The sequence below is a fragment of the Clarias gariepinus genome, chromosome 6 (genome assembly GCF_024256425.1).
Source record: "Clarias gariepinus isolate MV-2021 ecotype Netherlands chromosome 6, CGAR_prim_01v2, whole genome shotgun sequence".
Taxonomy (NCBI): domain Eukaryota; kingdom Metazoa; phylum Chordata; class Actinopteri; order Siluriformes; family Clariidae; genus Clarias; species Clarias gariepinus.
In genome coordinates, this window is record NC_071105.1 from 17,797,750 (window position 1) to 17,819,435 (window position 21,686).

General features: G+C 37.7%; 1 protein-coding gene across 1 annotated transcript in view; it reads right to left on the bottom strand.

Moving 5' to 3' along the window:
• tex264a (testis expressed 264, ER-phagy receptor a) overlaps positions 1–21,686 on the bottom strand; it is a 79,251-nt gene that overhangs the window by 48,159 nt on the left and 9,406 nt on the right. Inside the window, exon 2 of the mRNA XM_053497684.1 lies at positions 2,405–2,626. Within this exon, the coding sequence (XP_053353659.1) occupies positions 2,405–2,626 (222 nt within the window). The remainder of the gene's footprint in view (positions 1–2,404; positions 2,627–21,686) is intronic.

Here is a 21,686-nt window from a genome sequence, read left to right on the forward strand (position 1 = left end):
CTACAAGTCTTCCTAAATAACGCACCTCACATGACGCACATGCCTTCACGCAATCAGACCAAAGAAATTAAATGGCAAATCTAAAAAAATACAGTACATTAACCAAACTTTAAAAGTGTGAACTAATGCATTATCAAGAACATTAGCAAAGAATAAACTGAATAAGCTGGATTAAGAGAAGTAATAAATAACATGAAATAGCATCCTAAACTGTGATCTCTCTCAGCAGCATAGCAAAACCCAGAGGTGTGGACTCGAGTCATGTGACTTGGACTCGAGTCATGAATTTGATGACTTTAGACTCGACAAAATATAAAAAGACTTGCAACTCGACTTGGACTTTAACATAAATAACTCGGACTTTCACTTGGACTTGCGCCTATTGACGTGTAAAGACTTGCTACTTCCCATAAAAAGCCCAAAGATAAAACGTATGTTAACACGGTCCGCTCTATCTCTGTTTATGTGTCTGTGCGCGTGTGTGTAACAGAGCGCATGCGCGCATTCGGCACGACATCCAATCAAAGTACCGTAGATTCATTTGATTCGACAGCGTCCAACGTGACAACAACGTGCACGCGCCAGTTCGCGAAATGATACCGAAGGTAGTTTCGTTTGGCTATAAAAAAAATTGTCTATATGCGCGGACCACTGAGCTTCTACGGAACGCAGAAAAGGCCAAAAAGGAAATTGTTAGCGTTTTTTAATCCCCTGACGAACTCTAGCCATCAGGATGTGTTTCCCTTGTTATCTTGGACATATTTAGAATGATGAACCTCGGCTGAGTCACTTGTAGGCTGTAAACATGTCAGTACATGCGTTTTATTGTTTATATTTAATCACTGGTATACACTACCCATGATTTGTTTATGCTATTTTATCAAGGGATTTCTTTTAAATACAGTATATATTTAATATAAAGAAATGGACCACTACGAGTGCTGATTTCTTTCATATGCAGTTTGGGTTTATTCAAATAATGTGACCTAGTGAATTGACATCACGCGGATAAAATGCTAATTATCTCGCATAATAATAATAATAATTATTATTATTATTATTACTAATATTATAATATATAATATTTAATCATAATATAATAATAATAATTATTAATTTATATATAATAATTATTATTATTACTATTATTATTATTAATGTCTTGAGACTGTATCTGACGGGTCTTTATTTTAGCATTATGGTTTTGCTGAAAAGGCATATTTAATATGAAATATCAGACAAAATACTGACATGTTTACAGCCTACAAGTGACTCAGCCGAGGTTCATCATTCTAAATATGTCCAAGATAACAAGGGAAACACATCCTGTTGGCTAGAGTTCGTCAGGGATTAAAAAACACTAACTGTCCTTTTTATTCTTTCCCGCGCTCTGTAGAATCTCAGTGGTCCGCGCATAACCCTCCGCGGGCGAGCCTTCTCCTAAATGCGCGTTCCCTGTGCCCTTTTCACGGGGGTGGGGCTAAAAAAACGCATCCTGATGGGGGAACCAACTTTGACACAGCATGAGGTAGCCTACGTGAGTGTATCACACAAGGTAGGGAGCAAAGTTCTTTAATGTCATGTGAAGAAAAAAACGTTATTGTTTGTATGAAGTAGCCTACTTCATTGAGAATATGTGCTACCATTTTACATTGCTACTAGCATTTACTAACATTTGTATTTTTATGTATCTGAGCAATGTTCTTTCATAAAAAAGGTTTGTTTAATAAATACAGATCTTACAACCATATATAATCTGTATACATTTTATTTTTCTGCTAAAAAGACTTGAAAAGACTCGAAAGTCAAACCGTAGGACTTTGGACTTGACTTGAGACTTGTTGCCTTTGACTCGGGACTTGACTCGGGACTTGCCTGTCTTGACTCGGGACTTGACTCGGGACTTGAGGGCAATGAATTGAGACTTACTTGTGACTTGCCAAACAATGACTTTGTCCCACCTCTGGCAAAACCTTTACTCAAAACACACATATTAACACATCACCTTGTTCTTTGCTTACACATTTTTCACTTTTTCTTTTTTGCATTTAAAATGTTCTGCACTCCTGTATGACCTGACCTTATTAGAAGCACACACCGCTATCCCTCAAGCACGCTTATCATTCCATTCTGAATATATTGAGAATCTTTATCCAAATGCTACATACTGTACAGGCACACATAAAAAAACTCTTACATAGCACGAGTCCTGAGTTCTAGATATAAAGCAATTGTCAGAAAACTAGTTTAGACCAGAGACAAGGCCCGAGGTAACACTCCTGAATTTCCAGTACTGTTCTTCTATTTATCTATTGTGTAGCATCTAAGCAATCAAAACTTTATACACTGCCTGGAAAGAGATGGCAATATATATAAAATTATTATTGTTTAGATCATTGCTTACTGCGATGTAGCTGTGGAGCTCAGGGAAGACTCTGTACGCCCCGCAGATGGGGGACAGCATGCAATGGTTAGGAAAAGAGGAAGTCACGGCGCAGGAGACCTCTGGGAAAGAGATGACCTGAAATCCAAACTTTTCATACACACGTTGCAACTCTTCATCAGGTTTTTCTTCAGCCTGGCTCAGAATGCTCCCCACTGCATAGCGGCAACAATCGGCTTCAGTCTGAAAGAGAAAAGGAAGGAGAGACAGAGTGAGCTATAACCTTAGCTGCACTTATTAAATGTCAGAGATATTAGACATACCGTCATACACCATGTCTAATCTAGAATGAGAAACTGATGTTGCAGAAGGACCCATACTTTATGTTTGGAGTCATTGTTGATTTAATTCTGTTGTGTTACATGATTCGATGTCACGATTGTTAATTTGCTGTCGTGTTTTTAAATGAGAGGTTTTCTGATTCCTGAGCAAGCTCTGCACTGGTGGCACTCCGATCCCGCAGCTAAATCCTCTTTAGGAGACGATCCTGGCGCTTGCTAGACTTTCTTGGACGCCCTGAAGCCTTCTTAACAAGAATTGAACCTCTTTCCTCGAAGTTCTTGATGAGCCTTTAAATTGTTGATTTAAGTGCAGTCTTAGTAGCCACAATATCCTTGCCTGTGAAGCCATTTTTATGCAACGCAATGATGGCTGCACGCGTTTCTTTGCAGGTCACCATGGTTAACAATGGAAGAACAATGATTTCAAGCATCACCCTCCTTTTGACATATCAAGTCTGCCATTCTAACCCAATCAGCCTGACATAATGATCTCCAGCCTTGTGCTCGTCAACATTCTCACCTGAGTTATAACAAGACGATTACTAAAATGATCTCAGCAGGTCCTTTAATGACAGCAATGAAATGCAGTGGAAGGGTTTTTTTGGGATTAAGTTAATTTTTATGGGAAATTAGGACTATGCAATTCATCTGATCACTCTTTATAACATTCTTAAGTATATGCAAATTGCTATTATAAAAACTTAAGCAGCAACTTTATCAATTTCCAATATTTATGTAAATCTTAAAACTTTTGGCCACGACTGTACGTTCATAAACCTTATAGACAAAGTGAGCACTTGGGTATATTCTATCCCTACCTTAATCCACTCTCTTAGACTAAACTGATCATTTCTACATAAATTAAATCAGCTTTAATGAAGTGTTTTAAAAATCTGCTCTAAAAAAAATGAAACAGGTTGACTAAGCTTTACTGCACAGAGTTCTTCAGGCAAACAAGCACTGCATGTCCTAACCTGGACCTATACTATAATTAACACCAGAGCCAGAGCTACTTAGTGCCATAAAATGTTTCATAAATTCAGGTTCATAAATAAAATGTGGATATTCTTAACTGCCTTAATGGGCCAAGAGCAGCGTGTGAAATACGGCATTAAATCTGACTCCAGTCTTGCACTACTCCTACTGCAAAGATATAAAGAATGAAGAAAGACAGTGTGCATTTATAACACCTAAGGCCATGTGCTACTATTTCACTCCCATAACTATTTGTCAAACTGTCCTTGGAGGGAAAAAATGTCTGACAGCAGCAATAAGAAACAGTCAACCGTCCCTTTCAGGTACAACCACCACGGCATCTCTTACTGCTGGACAGATCTTACACTCTTACAACTGTGTCCACTGTACCATACAGTAAGCAATTATAGGGAAGGAATCAGTCAGCTAAACCAGTGCAGTGAAACAGTAATGACACAGTAAGGGTCGCACTGATAAAGCCGATTTCACTGTTAACTGCTAGCACTATAAATGGCTCCTTGTTGTCAGTAGAGTGTAAAACAACGCAATTATGCTGGACAATGCTCATAAATGCACACCCTTTTTCAGAGCCACAATAACAAAAATTTTGCACTTACAATATCAACATGGCAAAATATGTCATAATACTGATCATAATAGAAAAAAACTCCCACGAGAAAAAATGCTTTGAAAAGTTATTGTTATGAGGACAATAATGCGATTTCAGTATATTTAGTCCTTTTAGGACATTTTAGACAGTATTTTACCACCTATAGTGGTGGCCAAAAGTATTGAAAAAAAAAAAAGAAATTCAATATTTTAATTACATTCTCAATTTTTTAAATAATGACAACTAATAATTTATATAAATAGTTTGATATTTTATACACTGAAATCGCTATACAGGTAGTCCCCTACTTATGAACGCGTTTCATTTCAAGAGCACATGCGTAAGTCGGACTTGTTTGTAAGTCCAACAAAGTGAAACTTATAGACCTTTGACACGAATATACAATGTAAAGTATACTAATCCACTAGACTAAATCTATCCCCTTTCCCAACACTGCCATCATGTGGACAAAAACCATAACCTAAGGAAATAATTCTCACAGTGATATTCTGTCTATGTGCCTTTAAATCATGAGGGGAATCCAGGACACAATTTTGTCTCAGAGCGAATTTCCCTATAAGAAATAACGGGAACTTCAATGATTTATACCGTGACCCAAAAATATTCATTTAATATAATAGAAAATATGAAGTAAAAATAAAACTAATTAACCTGCACTTTACCTTTGAAAAGAATCACCCCCAACAGGAGGAGGAGAAGGGGGTAATTGTGTAGGACGACTTTCTCACACACACATGCGCACACATACATACACACAGATGAGGACTTTACTTAGACTGCAAACTAAATTACTTGCAATCCAAGAATTTACTGGCATAAAAATGTAACAGTCTTGTCTCTGCACCTTTAAATCGCGAGGGGAATCCCAGACACCACTCTGTCAGCTGTTTTCCACTTTCTTGGACAGTGAACTTCATGAATTGTCCTAATTTCGTAAAATCCCCCCAAAAAAACAATCAGGACAGCTTTACAGGACAGCCATTTTCTGTCATCATGATTCTGGACTGATTCATTAAAACGTTGAGGCCGACTCATTTCTCTCACACCCTCACATGCCCACACATACAATATACCAGATTTCAGACATTTTATACATTTATCTGACTGTACAACAACCCATTTGGTATGAAATCCTTTATCTTCAAAATCTGCTGGATCCGACTCGACATAGAATATAAATGGCATCTGCAGTACTTTAGTGTCACTTATACAATCCATACCTGCTCAACTACTTGCTGTAATCATGTACAGAAGCTTGCAATTCACTTGAGAATCACTCATTTGTGTGCAGAGATGACACCCTGGCTTCTGAAAGTCATGACGTATACTTGTTCTATCCATTAATTAAACTAGCTAATTTTAATCAGCACAACTCTTTAGTGAGATAGACGGGAACTAATTTGTGACATCACCTGTTTTGTGCAAAGTGAGAACTAGAATTATCTGTAATATGTTGTCTTTATACTTTTGGCCACCACCAAAAAACTATAATTTACATATTGTTGATTTATTAGGGCTGTCAGGAGTCAGGAGGCCGGTGTATAGCTACTATTTCTATTTAACCCAGAGGAATTGATGTGAGGGCTCTGGAAAGTTCACTTCAGTTCCAAACCAACACCATGTCTTTATAGACCTCAATTTGCACATAACTTCACAGTCATGCTGGTTCAGACCCCATTATGAGTAATTTGAATGCGACAGTGTACAAAGACAGCATACACAGTATAACAGTTTTAGGGAAAGTCCCCATATGACAGATGTTACCAATCATTTAGCCTTAAAGTACATACCTGCAATATTACTACCAGTAGTACACTGTAATATTTAAAGCTGTGAATCATAGGTAGATTGCCTACTCAAATTGGTTAGATTTTTAGGATATAGCAATTTTCAATTTGATTAAATAGCACAAATGTTTACAAATGTATTTGTCTCAGCTAAACTTCTTACAGGTAAAAAAAAATCCTAAAAGTGCCTAGTAAGCTGAAAGTATGTGTAAATTGTATCATTGATTGTTTAAATATTATGTATCTTACAAAGCGATAATCTTTTTTTTCTGCCACACTTGAGAGCAGGGGTGTTCATTTAACTTAAATCCTGCCGACTTAGGTTTTAAGCTTAAAACTTTAAGGTTTTAATCTTCTCTTCTGCTTGATACTCCAGACCAGTAGATGGTGGTATTGCACCAACCACCTATAATTTAAAAAGAAGCAGAACTGATATTCTCAGAAACTGACCCACTTACTCGATTAATTTAACCGACCAACACAAAGATATCACTTTACTTTAGTCATAATAATCATTTGTAGCAGTCTATACGTTATTTAAAGAATAAAGCATGAGGGGTCACAAAATAATCAATGAGGAAAATAATCAATAACATATATGACATAATAATAACAGATATGCACTTGACATCTTTTTTTTCATAATTTATGCACCGATCAGGCCTAACACTAGGGTGGCTCTGGCCGCTCAAGTGAGGCCCTGCAGACCTCTGGGGATGTGGTGTGGTGCCTGGCACCAGGACGTGGGCAGCAGATCATTTGGGTACTGTGGATAGCAGGTTGGATCCTCTGTGGTTCGGACTTGTCTTTGTCTGGCGCATCCCATGGGTGCTAGATCGAACTAGGATTAGGGGAGCTTGAAGGCCTTGGGCTCTTTACCTGCTAGACCTTATGCATGGTGAGTTGTGGTGCACTGCATTTCCTGAAGCCTTTCTGTCAGTGATTGGTTGCCACGGGCATGGATGAGTTTTGGAAGATTATTATTATATCATTCTGTCAGATTGCTGGTGTATAATTGGTGATCAATGTCTTTCAGTTCACCTGGCAGTGGTGTTGGTGGATCATGTTAGTTATGTTCAATGTTATAGTCCACAAACCAGACATCACTTACATTATATAAGCTATAAATAATCACCCATTTACTTTTACTTGAAGTTAATAAGAATTCATTGTTCCTGAGAACCATCAAGTCTTCATAGTTTGGAAGTCTCCCGAATTAGATTTGCCAGTTGTGGAAAACTTACAAGAATCCCCTTTATTCTGACTGAACAGAGGGAACGTCATCATTCCCAATAAAGAAAAACTTTCTAATGAATATCAACACTTTTGTCATACATGGTGGCTTTAAGACATTTAGTATTAGGCTTAGATAATGTGGATCATCTGCTACGCACATGATAATGTATTCGAAAATATAGGTTAATAAAAAAAATCTGTTATTTATCTTAAGTCATGCTGTTCCAAAAAAAATAAATCAATACCTTCTGACCAATCATATCTAAGAATAACAGCAGTATAGTATAAACCAGTTTCATATATGTTTTTTCCTTTTCAGAAACTTTTTCCCTACTTGTCCTTTGCCATCTATAAACATAAACCCTTTTTTTTTTAAACGTAAACAAGTTACTACAACCATGCAATAAGAATCAGTTTCACAGGGCTTGCAATATCTCTCATCCCACACAGTTGGGCGCAACATATCCTAGACACTACAGCAATTAATAAGAGCACAGAGACCTCCACATACTCCATCCCTCACACTGATGATCATTTAGCTGAAAGCATTTTTCACTGATGTTTACATAAATCAAGCATGACTAAACGTATCCAGAAGAGGAGAAACATAAGACCCGCAGATCACGCAGTGTATGTGTGGGCCATGCAAGAAGTGAGGCATCAGCTAATGTGCCAGCTGAGGAATCATCTTGCAGTAGAACTGGCTTGAAGAGAAACAAATGGACTTGCCGTAAAGACTCAGCACTCAATACATCCACTGCTCATGACTCCCCCACTCGCTAAAAATCGCTCTTTTGCAAGCGAGACCGGGACCTTTCCTTGCAGTGCTGTTCGTGATTTCTCTCCCGATCTTCCCTCCAGTGCCTAGCATGCTCATTATTTTAGCCTGATAGGGTGTAGAGGTGTCCTCAAGTGCTCACTCAGCCCTTGGGATTGGAAGATGGCCATCAACACAAAGCACAGTGTCGTTTCTTCTTTTTGTTCGGATTCCTTTCTGTGTTCCCTCTGGAGGCCCGTCGCCAGCTAGGCAATTTCAAAACTAATTCTCTGCTTGGTAGTGTAAGAGGCCTAAAAAGATGAAGGCTCCACTACAATAAAAAGCTAGGTTTCAGTAAGGTAATTGTTTATTAGCAGACACGTAACTTAGATTTACTCCTTTCATCATTCCTTCCCCCTTATCACTTCCCTCTGCTCCTTCCCCTAGGATTAGGACTTCTGGAAATTCATTCATCCACAATATTAGCACCGCTCCCCGTCAGTAATGGGCTAACGTTGCAGGTTTTCATGTGTGTGTCTATCGCTGCGTGAGTGCAAGTTGTTTTTTAGCAGCAGCAGTAAAATGGGTTCTGTGCATAGCTGAGGAGCGCCTAAGGTGCTCAGATCTGCATAATTATGAGAAAAGAGTCAGCTCACCCTCGAATCAAGAAGCAGCTCATGAAAATTCAACAGGCACCCGCTCTCCTGGCCCTGACAGCCACAGTCACACTCGGAATTTAATTCTCTATAAATAATCACAGAAACTAAATCCTTTCATGTAATCCCTAAGCTAACAGTTTTGTTCATGCTTAGGGTTTCTTGTAGACGTTTACATAGGCTGCGTTTACTTTTCTTTCTTTTTCTTTTTTTTTTAGTAAATATAGCCTTAAAACAACTCTCTTTCCTTCTATTTGTACCAGCTTGTATGGGACCTAAAAATCAGTTGGTTGACATTATCAAACTGATATGTGAGACGCACATACACAGCACTACACAGAAAGACTAACAAGTACTAACTGCACGTCTTATGAGTAGATTAAAACCTTGTTTTAGACATTTATTAACATACTATAAGAGCATTTTGGCGATGACAACCATCATGAGTTAAAAAATTTGTCAACTTTTAACTAACATGCTACGCAACCCGAAGTAGGGTTTCTGAAGCAGCAAAACAACTCAAAATAATAGAATACATTTATGAGAATAAAAACTCTCTCTCCATACAGTAATCCTCTGCTACACTAATTCACTTATCCCAGAGTTTCCCTATTGCTTGGACATCAGCGAGATAGAAAGTTTTCTCAGTACGATGTAAACACGATAAGACTACCTGCTTCACGTCTAAAACGCTGGCCTACCAGGAACTCCTTTAATGATCCAAACACACAGAAATCACTTGGAGCAAGGTCAGGGTCAGGACGGGTATATGGCAGTAACTCTAAGCCGAGTTCCTGTAATGTGCAAGTAGTGTGGTGGACAGTATGAAGACATCGTCATTCTCAAACGTGCAGTCATCTTTAAAAAATTGTGCTTGAAGTGTTCTGTAAATCTGAAACAGTTTTACACCTTCATTAATGAGAAATTTCATCACACATCCCATTTCGACTTGAACGCCCCTTGTAAACATTCCAAGTCACTGCTCAGCTAATATTAATTGTGGAATAAATTCGGTGAATCATTAATATGATATGACCCTGATATGATACCAGATCTAAGTTGATCTGATTAAATAAGATTCAGTTCAATTAAATTTAACATGCACTAATGTGTTTTGACTCTGTAAAGAACAACCATTTAAAAATATTTTTTTATTGTATGAAAACTAGCACATACAGTACCTACATTTTTACATGTCTTACAGCAAATGTAACTAAATTCCTGTCGACTTTGGTTTTAGTGTAGTTATCATCGGTCTGATTTTAATATTTTCTCAAGTGCTATACAGGTGCCTCACTCACTTATCGTCTGTACCACTTTATCCTGTACTCAGGGTCACTGAGACCTGGAGTCTATCCCAGGAGACTTAGGGCACGAGGCAGGGTGCTCCCTGGACAGGGTGCCAATCCATCAAAGGGTACACACCAATTAGGCTAACCTACATGTCTTTGGGTGGAAACCGGAGTACCCTGGAGGAAACCTACCAAGCACGGGAAGAACATGCAAACTCCATGCACACAGAGACGGGAATCAAGTCTGGCCTGGAATCAAACCCGGACCCTGGAGGTGCAAGGCGACAGTGCTAACCACTACACCCCTGTGCCGCCTTATAGGGGTGCCTGTCCTTGCAAATGAAGTAGGTGTTTAATTTGGTCATTTTCTTTCTTATCAAGCAAGAGGTTTGGAGCAGCAAGCTCTGAAAACTAGCGTTATCTGCTGCATCATTAACTCTTCAGGTTAAGGTTAATGTTATGGAAATGTAGCATGTTTGGCGTATATCACAGATTTCCTGCTTAGGTTTCGCTGTAATAGTTTAGGAAGTTTTGATTTAATAATTACAGTAATACTCTCTCTCTCTGTTATTTTTAACAGTTTTTCTTTTTGATTTTCTGAACAGGATCAATACTTGTAAATCACTGCAGCCATACTGAAGGCTGATGGATTATTTATCCAATTTTAATCAATTTTTCTATACACTTCTACCAGGGAAACAAAAAGAGTATTGTACAGTAAATGAGCGTTTACATACTGTACACAGGCCCCTAGACCACAGCTTTCACACTGCTGAAATTTGTCATATTGTATATATAAGGTATTCTGTTCAGACATGAGTGAAGTTTATGAGATTATAACTACGAAGCTACAAATAACATGAAAGAGTCATACCTTTCCCCATACAAATCTGAAAGTTTCCTCAGGCAGAGTAATTACAATTTCTGAAATTTCTAAACCCATTCTGACTGCCTGATGAGGTTGCACCGAAAATCCAGGAGTGAAGAGAAGGAAAATCTGAACTCTTAAGTGTAAAACATGTTTGCAGAGCAGCATGATGAATATAAGCATATGCACACCTTGGAAAAACAGCATACAGTGGGGCAAAAAAGTATTTAGTCAGCCACCAATTGTGCAAGTTCTCCCACTTAAAAAGATGAGAGAGGCCTTTTAAAGGATACCTCAACCATGAGAGACAAAATAAGAAAAAACACATTGTACAACACAATTCTGGTGGAAAATAATTATTTGGTCAAAAACAAAATTTCATCCCAATACTTTGTTATATACCCTTTGTTGGCAATGACAGAGGTCAAAAGTTTTCTGTAAGTCTTCACAAGGTTTTTACACACTATTGCTGGTATTTTGGCCCATTCCTCCATGCAGATCTCCTCTAGAGCAGTGATGTTTTGGGGCTGTCGCTGGGCAACACAGACTTTCAACTCCCTTCAAAGATTTTCTATGGGGTTGAGATCTGGAGACTGGCTAGGACACTCCAGGACCTTAAATGCTTCTTATGAAGCCACTCCTTCGAAATCTTGTTTGTTTGTAGGTGACCAAATACTTATTTTACAGTGGAATTTACCAATTAATTCATTAAAAATGTGATTTTCTGGATTTGTTTTCTTATTTTGTATGTCATAGAGGTACACCTATGATGAAAATTAAACGCCTCTCTCATCTTTTTAAATGAGAGAACTTGCACAATTGGTGGCTGACTAAATACTTTTTTGCCCCACTAGATATGCGAGCACAGCATACTTTTTGACTGTGCGCATACTATTTAATCCATGAGCGAAGCATATCTCTGTACAAACAGGACAGATTTAAGTGTGGACCCATCTTTTTTCCACCAACAGCAAAAGAGAGCAGAAAGATTCCTCATGGATTAAAGTGTTGTGTTTTCTGTGTTTGGCAGTAAAATAATGCCATATGCTTCTCTATGGACACAGCAGGTGAATCTGGCCTCATTTTAGTTTGATGGAGCACCAGACCTCACTAGTAACCCCCTTCCTTCAATAAAGAGAGTCTAGATTGACTCGGAGAGAAAGCAGCATGCTGTGATTATTTCTTCTGTGCAATGTTCTAGAAACCTCCAGGGTGTGTGATTTAGAGACGGGCGTACAGCTGGGCTCCAAAGTTCTGTTCATCGTAATGCAGCTGAGAACAGAATGAATGCAAAATGTTACCAGGGACAGGTGGAATATTACCAATGTGAAACTTCACTGACTTCAAACTCTTGTCATTTTGGTGCAAAAGTTTTTATAAGAGCAAAATCTCATTTATGTTCGCATTTTACTACGCTTAGTAAGCACAAGTACCGTCCTTAATCAAAAGTTACTTTTATTTTATTAAATAAACAAGGGGGAAGTTTAGATATTCCAACGAAACACACCCTGCAAACTTAAGGCGAAGACACATATGAATGCTTATGTAATAATAAAAGGAAAGTACATTTGATATAAGAATCTTAAACTTGTACTGAGGCAGTGCCGTTTAACCTTTTTCTAACCTATCAGTCATTAAAGTCTTAGAGGCGGTGTTGGCCACTGCTAAGGTGCCACTGTTGGGCCTTGGGCAAGGTCCTTAACCCTCTGCCCTTATACTTTATTAAACCCAGCCCCAGGAGATTCTCAGTGCCAATCCCAAATCCAGAGAAATTAGTTGGTTGCAGCAGGAAGGGCATTCAGCATAAAACCTGTAGTAACTTGCAATAACTAACTTGAATGATCAGATGTTTACCAGAAAGGATTAAAACCCCAAGAGAAAACAAACACACAAATCACCTGAGAACGCTGTAAGCACTATTTAATCCACAGAGACATTAGGAGAAATTGATTCTGAGCACCCGTCACACATGCATAATAATAATCATTTGTAATTTAATATCCATAAATATCAAATAATCTGTAATAGCGTAGATAAAAAAAATGAAAAGAATCTCTCTTTTTATTAGGCTGATGTTTCAAAATTTTATCTTTGAGAGTGATTTATATGTGATCAGTCAGATGGTGTTAATTAATTTTATATAACACCAACTCTGTAAATGCAAGACAAATTAGATTTGGACTGATTTGCTGGTTCTAATACTTTCTCATTTCCTTAATAATGTCATACACGGAATGGTATAGCATATCACTAGAAGCATGGAAATATTGATATAGTGATGTTTTCTCTGAGAAGACATTTTCACATGTACATGTGTCTTATGCAAAAGTTTAGGCACTCCGTGATAAATAACAGATTTTGGCGATTTTTTATTTGAAAAGATGTTAACACAGGCTCTCTTGGAAATGGAAAAAATGCTTTATTGCAATATTTTCAGCAAACATTAATGCACAGTTTTTTGTTGTTTTTTTTGTCGTAAACTGAACAAAGATAAAAAATACAAACATTATTGTGGCACTGTGCAAAAGTTTAAGAACTCTACATAATTGGTACTCAGTAACACCTCCTCTGGCAGATATCACATCTTGCAAACACTTTTACAGCCAGCTAAAAGTCTTTCAATTCTTGTACTTGAAATTTTCTCCCGTTCTTCCTTGCAAAATACTTCTACACTGTGTTCCAAATTATTATGCAAATTGGATGTACGTGTCATAAACATTAAATGTTTAGTTTTTAAATTAAACTCATGGATGATATTGCGTCTCAGGGCTCTTTGGATCACTGAAATGAATCTTAGACACGTGTGATAATTAGTTTGCCAGATGAGCCCAATTAAAGGAAAAGTACTGAAGAAGGTTGTTCCACATTATTAAGTAGGCCACTGGTTTCAAGCAATATGGGGGAAAAAAAGGATCTCTGCTGCCGAAGAGCGTCAAATTGGACAAGGGATGAAAACACTAGATATTTCACGAAAACTGATCATACTGTGAAGACATTTGTGGGTGATTCAGAGCACAGACAGGTTTGTGCAGATAAAGGCAGAATGAAGAAGGTTTCTGCAAGACAAATTCATCAGATTAAAAGAGCAGCTGCTGAAATTCCATTACAAAGCAGCAAACAGGTATTTGAAGCTGCTGGTGCCTCTGGAGTCCCGCGAACCTCAAGGTGTAGGATCCTTTAGAGGCTTGCAGTTGTGCATAAACCTACTATTCGGCCAACCGTAACCAATGCTCACAAGCAGAAACGGTTGCAGTGGGCCCAGGCATACATGAAGACTAATTTTCAAACAGTCTTGTTTACTGATGAGTGTCGTGCAACCCTGGATGGTCTAGATGAATGGAGTAGTGGATGGTTGGTGGATGGCCACCATGTCCCAACAAGGCTGCGATGTCAACAAGGAGGTGCCGGAGTCATGTTTTGGGCCAGAATCATGGGGTGAGAGCTGGTAGGCCCCTGTAGGGTCCCTGAAGGTGTGAAAATGACCTCTGCAAAGTATATTGACTGACCACTTTCTTCCATGGTACAAAAAGAATATTTATGCATGACAATGCACCATCTCATGCTGCAAAGAATACCTCTGTGTCATTGGCTGCTATGGGCATAAAAGATAAGAAACTCATGGTGTGGCCACCATCCTCCCCTGACCTCAACCCCATTGAGAGCCTTTGGAGAATCCTCAAAAGATCCGTTTGATTCAGAACAGCAGCTCTGGGAGGCTATTCTGACATCCTGCAAATAAATTCAAGCAGAAACAGTCCAAAAACTGACAAGTTCAATGGATGCAAGAATTGTTAAGGTGATATCAAAGAAGGGGTCCTATGTTAAGATGTAACATGCTCTGTTAGGATGTTTTTGATTTAAATAGTTTTTGATTTCAGTAAATATGACCTCCTAATGCTGCAAATTCAACAAAAGCCTATTTTCAGTTCTTTACAACCGATAAAATTTTTAAACTCTGTTGTGCATAATAATTTGAAACAGTGAGTTTTCTAGTTTTTTTTATAAATATTGTTATTATTAGGAGGTTTGTTTAATAAAATTACAATTATACCCTAATAGTTATAAAACTATATAAAATTATACTAACTGTCATTTGCAATCACTAATTATGAAAATCAGAGAAAGATATCATTTGCGTAATAATTTGGAACGCAGTGTAGTTCTGTAATATTGTTTGGTCGTCTGCATGCACAGCTCTTTTAAGATCCACCTACAAAATTTCAATAATGTTTAAATCAGGGGACTGTGATGGCCATTCCAAAACCTTTAGCTTGCGTCTCTTGAGGTATCCTTATTGGATTTTGAGGTATGTTTAGGATCATTGTCCTGGTGTAGAAGCCATCCTCTTTTCAGCTTCAACTTTTTTACAGATGGTATGATGTTTGCTTTCAGAATTTGCTGGTATTTAGTGGAATCCATTCTTCCCTCCACCTGTGCAGTGTTTCCTGTGCCACTGGCTGCAACACATGATGTTGCAAAGCATGATGGATCCACACCCATGCTTAATAGTTGGCAAGGTGTTCTTTTGGTGAAATGCTGCTCCTTTTTTTTTTTTTTTACTTCATCAGACCACAGCACTTGTTTCCAAAACGCTTTAGGCTTCTGTAGATGTTCTGTTGCGTACTTCTGACGATGGATTTTATGATGGCTGACTCTTCTGCTGACTCTTCTGCTGACTCTTCCATGAAGGTCTTCCTGCAGATTTTTTGCAGTCAAATGGGGGTTTTGATTTGCCTTTCTGACCAGCATAAGAGCAGTTCTCCCCAAGAGTTTTCTAGGTCTTCCAGATCTCATCTTGACCTCCACAGTTCCCCGGAACTGCCATAACTGTTCTTAATTACATTTCTTACATTTGGAAACTGCAAGCTGACACTTTGCTATCTTCTAGTAGTCTTCTCCTGCATTATGGGCATCAATAACTTTCAGTTTTTAGAGTCTTACACAGCTGCTTAGAGAAACCCATGGTTGTCGAGTGTCCGCTAGTGTGTGCACAAGATTTGAAGTGTCAAAGTACTTGTAAAGCTTTGAAATTGCCATTTACGACAGCTGTTGCCATGCATCAGATCTAACGTGCTGATTAAAGTCTGAAACCTTGTAAAAAGAATCTAAGACACAGTGCCATAATAATGTCTTTTTGTTTAATTTATGGCATAAGAAGTAACTATGCATCAATGTTTGCTAAAAAATATTGTGCATTTTTTCCATTTCCAGGAGAGACTGTGTTAACATCTTTTCAATAAAAAAAATCACCAAAATCTGTTATCTATCAAGGGGTGCCTAAACTTTTGCACAACATTCCATGACATTAAACGCAACTACAGCTGTTGACTATTTTGCTCTAACAGTATCACAGTCACATTTTTTTTCTTACTTAACACTAAGTTTAATCTGGCTTTATTGGGTTATAACTTTTGTAAGCTGATTTAAATAATGCCCATAATGACAAATTAAAGTAAGCATAACAAGTAAAGAAACAGAACAAAGTAGGAGAGGAAATCCAGCAGGTCATCACACTATGTGCATATTAAATATAATGTTGCCCCAAACTGTCTAATCACAGCGTCCCTAATAACAAGCTCATAAAGTAGTTAATCACCCCGATCACTGACTGAAACGGAACCTGATAGTGAATCAGCACTAAACAGCCTCAGGCTCTTAGTCTAGCCAGACAGTTCTCACTTTAATTAGGAGAAAGAAACTGAAGTATTCAAATATGAGGAGTCAGAACTGCTTTCGGAAAATCACAAGACAACATAAGTGGCATGGGAATGCAGAAATATTTCATGCCTTAGAAGAAAGTAATAAACATTTGCCCAAAAGATCTTTAGATACCAGTTAATTCAATATGGATACCAGTTCATATCTTAAAATGTTAAAGTTTTTTTTTTTCTTTCCTCGATTTCATTCAATTTAAACTGGTGACTCAGTGGTAGGTGTTTCGCCTGGCATGTGGAAGGCGTGAATTCGATTCCCAGCCCGTGCCCAATCCCCAGTCACTTGATACAGTGCCAGTCCCAAGCCCAAATAAAATGCGAGGGTTGCGTCAGGAAGGGCATCCGGCGTAAAATCTGTGCCAAGCTTGTATGTTCAGACCAAATGGTCCGCTGTGGCGACCCCTTGCCGGGAGCAGCCGAAAGACCGACAACATGGGTTCCACACTTCAGGCAATCATTGCCTGAATGAAAAAATAACCATTTTAAAGTATGATGTTAGTTTTAAAATTACTTTTGGTTAGAAATTCTGTAATTCATAAACTATTTACCATATTGAAAGCAAACATCCCTAATTTAAAGTTGAATGTCTGCACTTTGAACTGGTTTTAATAATTTTTTAATAATTAAATCATATATATCTTGCTTTTCCATTAAAGCTACACAAAATGTATATTATTAGTTTCAGAAGCACAGTATGTCAATGAATTAATAATCATTACATCTACTCGCTGCAGAGTTGTAACCTTGCAATCTCAAGAAGTGTAAGATAGTAAACATTACTCTTGTATTGTATCCCTCACATGATGGAAAACATACAATAAAAAAGTTCATGGCTGCAGATTAGCACATGAATATAAGACAGTGCTGTACTTACTAGGGATGCACCGAAATTTCGGCCGCCGAAAATTTTCGGCCGAAATAGCATTATCGGTTTCGGCCGAAACGTAAGAAAGCGCCGAAAATATAAGCCGAAATTGTCGCCACGCCTCTCCCATCCTCCCGTCTCGTTCGCGCTGTCATTACGCATCAAACACGGAGTATGTCGGCGGTTTGGAAGCACTTGGAAGCAGGTTTTGTTATTGTTAAACAGCCTTATTACTGTTATTTATTATCAATAAAAGTTTGATTGCTTAATTAATTTGTAGTTTTTTTAATACAAACAAAAAGAAAATATTTTAAACATGTTTTTTAATGAAGCCATTTTCGGTTTCGGTATCGGTTTTCGGCCAAGTGCATCCAAAAATTTCGGTTTCGTTTTCGGCCCAGAATTTTCATTTCGGTGCATCCCTAGTACTTACTTTTACATATTTGCTCACAAGGATAAATCATCTTTACCGGTAGTCTTATACGTCAAAGCAGAATTGATCACATTTCTTTATTATTAAATTTCAGACATGCCTAAAGCTTCATTAGCCTGCAAATCAGATCTGTCTGAGTTGAGGAAATGTTCTTGTCACCAACAAACAGATGTCTGATGGTTAAATGTAAGCAAATCTGACTGAGAGTGGCGAGCGGTCAATTCTCTGGTCAGCCACTCTAACTGATGGATCAGGACTTCACATGCACCTTCTGCTGAAGGTGAGCACATTAAGCTGGCAATTTCCATGCAGGACAATTTTTGCTCGTGCATCTGTCTTTAAATCTTAAAAGTAAATGTGTGCTTCTGCATACAGAATGCATGACCGCAGCCGGAATACACAATAAGGGAAACACTGAATCATTGATTTATGGTTAGGAAAATGGCACCCGTAGACAAAAACAGAATCGTTCTATTAAAAAGCAATTTTAGCTAGGGCTGAACAAACCACTAGCTTAGGCACCTGAGACATTTTTACACTGATCAGCCATAACATTAACACCACTGCCATGTGAATTGAATAACATTGATTATCATTTATATCCCAGTAAACTGGTAAGACGATCATAGGCACCCAAGGCTCATTTATGTCTTTGGGGACCGTCTGGTCCGATCCTACAGAAAAGTCAATGCACCACACATCACAAGAAAAAGCGAACAGCTGGAGATACAATTCCAATCCACAGAGGCTTCAACCCGCAACCCACAGCACCCAAACATCACAGCACACCAAAGCTCCAGTGCCAGACTTCACAGCGCACACCCAACCAGAGTCCTGTTTAGACTTATTGAACACCGATTTTAATAACTTTGAAAAGTGTGAGTGAGTTGAGGGGGCGTGGTTTAGGCCACTCACTGTAGCTGTCCCTTTCCGTTGCACATGAAGCTCACAGGCAGAGAGAACATATCCAGAATACACTTTAAAACCACCGAGACTCCTCTGTTATTTTTCCTTCATGAAGGGAAGCATACATACTGTACTTGATTCTTGGATCGGTTAAGAGGATTTGGATTGCAATTCTAGTTTTGTATTTGTAAAGTATTGATTTTCTAAATATCCTTATTCTATAATACATTTTTTGTTATAAATTTAAATCATTGAACATTTACATTACATTTAAATTTATAGAATTTGGCGGCTGCCCTTATCTAGAGCGACTTACATAAGTGCTTTGAAGGCTTCATCAACAAAGTATACAAAATATATCCTTACATTGGTTTGTTGAACTATGTATAAAAGTTCAGTCAGACCTCTAAAGCTTAATTAAAGCTTTATGTAATTATAAAATTATGCTAGGAATCTTTTACAAACTTGTGCTGGCTTCTAGCAAAGTTTTCTACTTTTAGCATGAATCTGTTTTCATACAGCATGGCTAAAATCTAACTCCACTTTACCACATACAGTCATTTTCAAAAGTTAGTACCCCCTCTTTTTATCTTATGTCTTTGTATAAAAATATAATAATAAAAAAAAAGTAACTTTTTTTTTACATGACTATAAATTAAAAAAGCCAAGCATTCTTTATATGTGTCATTAGCCGTAATTGTTATTTCTAAACAAGCTTAGCAAATATTTCTCTCCTCCCACATGGAATGCTGTGCTGCCTGCCAATGTGTGAACAGTTTAAAATGCGCTGTCTGAAGGATTACAAAGGAACTGTAATGGTTCACCACTTCACAAATGCATGCAAATATATACATCAAAAATTCATTTCAAAGAATCGATTTTGGACTCAGTGTGGTGATACATGAAATAAACACAAAAGAATTGCAATACTGAATAGATTTTTCCCATCTCTATTAAATATAAAATACATATGCAATAATTTTAACTGATAGGGAGGGGTTAGTGGCAATCCATTTTATACCATGCAATCTTTATGACAGATGAAGAATAACACTGTGTGCGAAGGCTCCTTCAGCAACAGGTTTATACAACAACCACAAGCATACCTGTAGGGTAAAGTTGTGGAATCATTAATATTAATAACCCTAAATGTTTTGACATTCATCCACTTTGTTAGGAATACTCATACACCTGCTCGTTCATGAAATTACAATCAGCCGATCATGTGAGAGCAGCACGAATGCATCAATTCATGCAGACAGGCTACAAGCTCTTCAGTTTAAATTCAGTCTGAATGATATGATCACTGGTGCCAGATGGGCTGGTTTTAATATTTCAGAAAACATTACTTTCAGGCACAACAGAGTTGTGAGTTTACAACAGAGAGTTTACAGATAATGGTGTGAAAAACAAAACAGAAAAAAAAAGTCTAGTGGGTGGCAGATCTGCAGGTGAAAATGGCTCGTGGGTGAGAGAGGTCAGAGGAGATACCCAGGAAGGTGATAGTAATCCCCACAACCACTCTTTACAACTATAGTGAGCAGAAAAGCATTTAAGAAACTACAACACTTAAGGCGGGTCCATTTCACCAATGACAGGGCGACAATGAGCCAACCAACGTTTATCAATATTTACAATGTTATTCTATCAAAATCATAAATTTCATTAATAACTGCTGTCACATTAATGCACAACGTAATAGATTATAAATGGGAATCTCCAGTTGCTGATTCAATTAAACTTGCAATTCTGTGCAAGTATTATGATTTTATAAATATCCTGATTCAATATAATATATCCCTCCGATTTTGTTACAATTTTAAACCTGAAGTTAGCAAATAATTGACCTACCACACATGGGATATACCACCTGTAAGATTATGAAGAAATTACGTTTTTAGCTTCTTAAATGCCTCCAAAGTCTTAAAACTCAGCTTTTGATGATGAGCATGCAGGTTGAGTGGCTGCAACCACACGGGGGCTTCTAACGCATGTGATAAATTCGCACTCGGATGTGTTTTAAAATTTGTGTATGTGTGTAATGAGTCGGTTGGAGATAAATTTGCTCAAAGATTTTGGAGAAGAAGGCAGATCAGAGGCTTTTAACGAACACGACTTTTAATAATGAAACACCATAAAGTTCTTGCGCCGCTTCTGAGCTCAGTACAGAACGGGTTACAGTATATTAGCTGATCACCAGTTCATCAAACTGCAAAACGGCTAATTCTGCCCGATTGACCGGTTCATCTTCATTATAAATTAAAAAAATTGTTAAGATAAAATAGCTTTTTAAATCAGTGTGAAATGTAAATCGCCACATAGAAGATTCGCGATTCATAACTAAAACGATTTTTTTTCTCCCATCCATACAGTATAATAGATAGAAAAAAATAGCTATTATTGAGCAGAGTCTTTTTTTTTTACTTTATACACACAAGGTAAGTACTACACATGATCAACAGTCTTAGTCATTATCACCCCTGTACAAGTGTGATTTTGCTGGTGAGACATCTTCTACATTAAACTGCTCTTTAAACAAATCATAGGTACATTCACTTTGATTGCAGTGATTATCGAGCATGCCATGAATTCATTACTGGAGCTCTAATGCTGAAATAATTTGAATTTCAAACCATATAATAGGATTGGATATCACAAATTTATAACCTGTATTTAAAACCTAGTATCTCATAAGGCAAAAAAAAAAAAAAAAAGAAATATTAATCTTACAATTTTCTATTCATTCTGTCCAGGACAATCTGGCCATTGATAAGTTAATTCTTAGGTTCAATAGACATGACAACCAGTCTGAATGTGTAATATCCGACTCCATATACCCCTA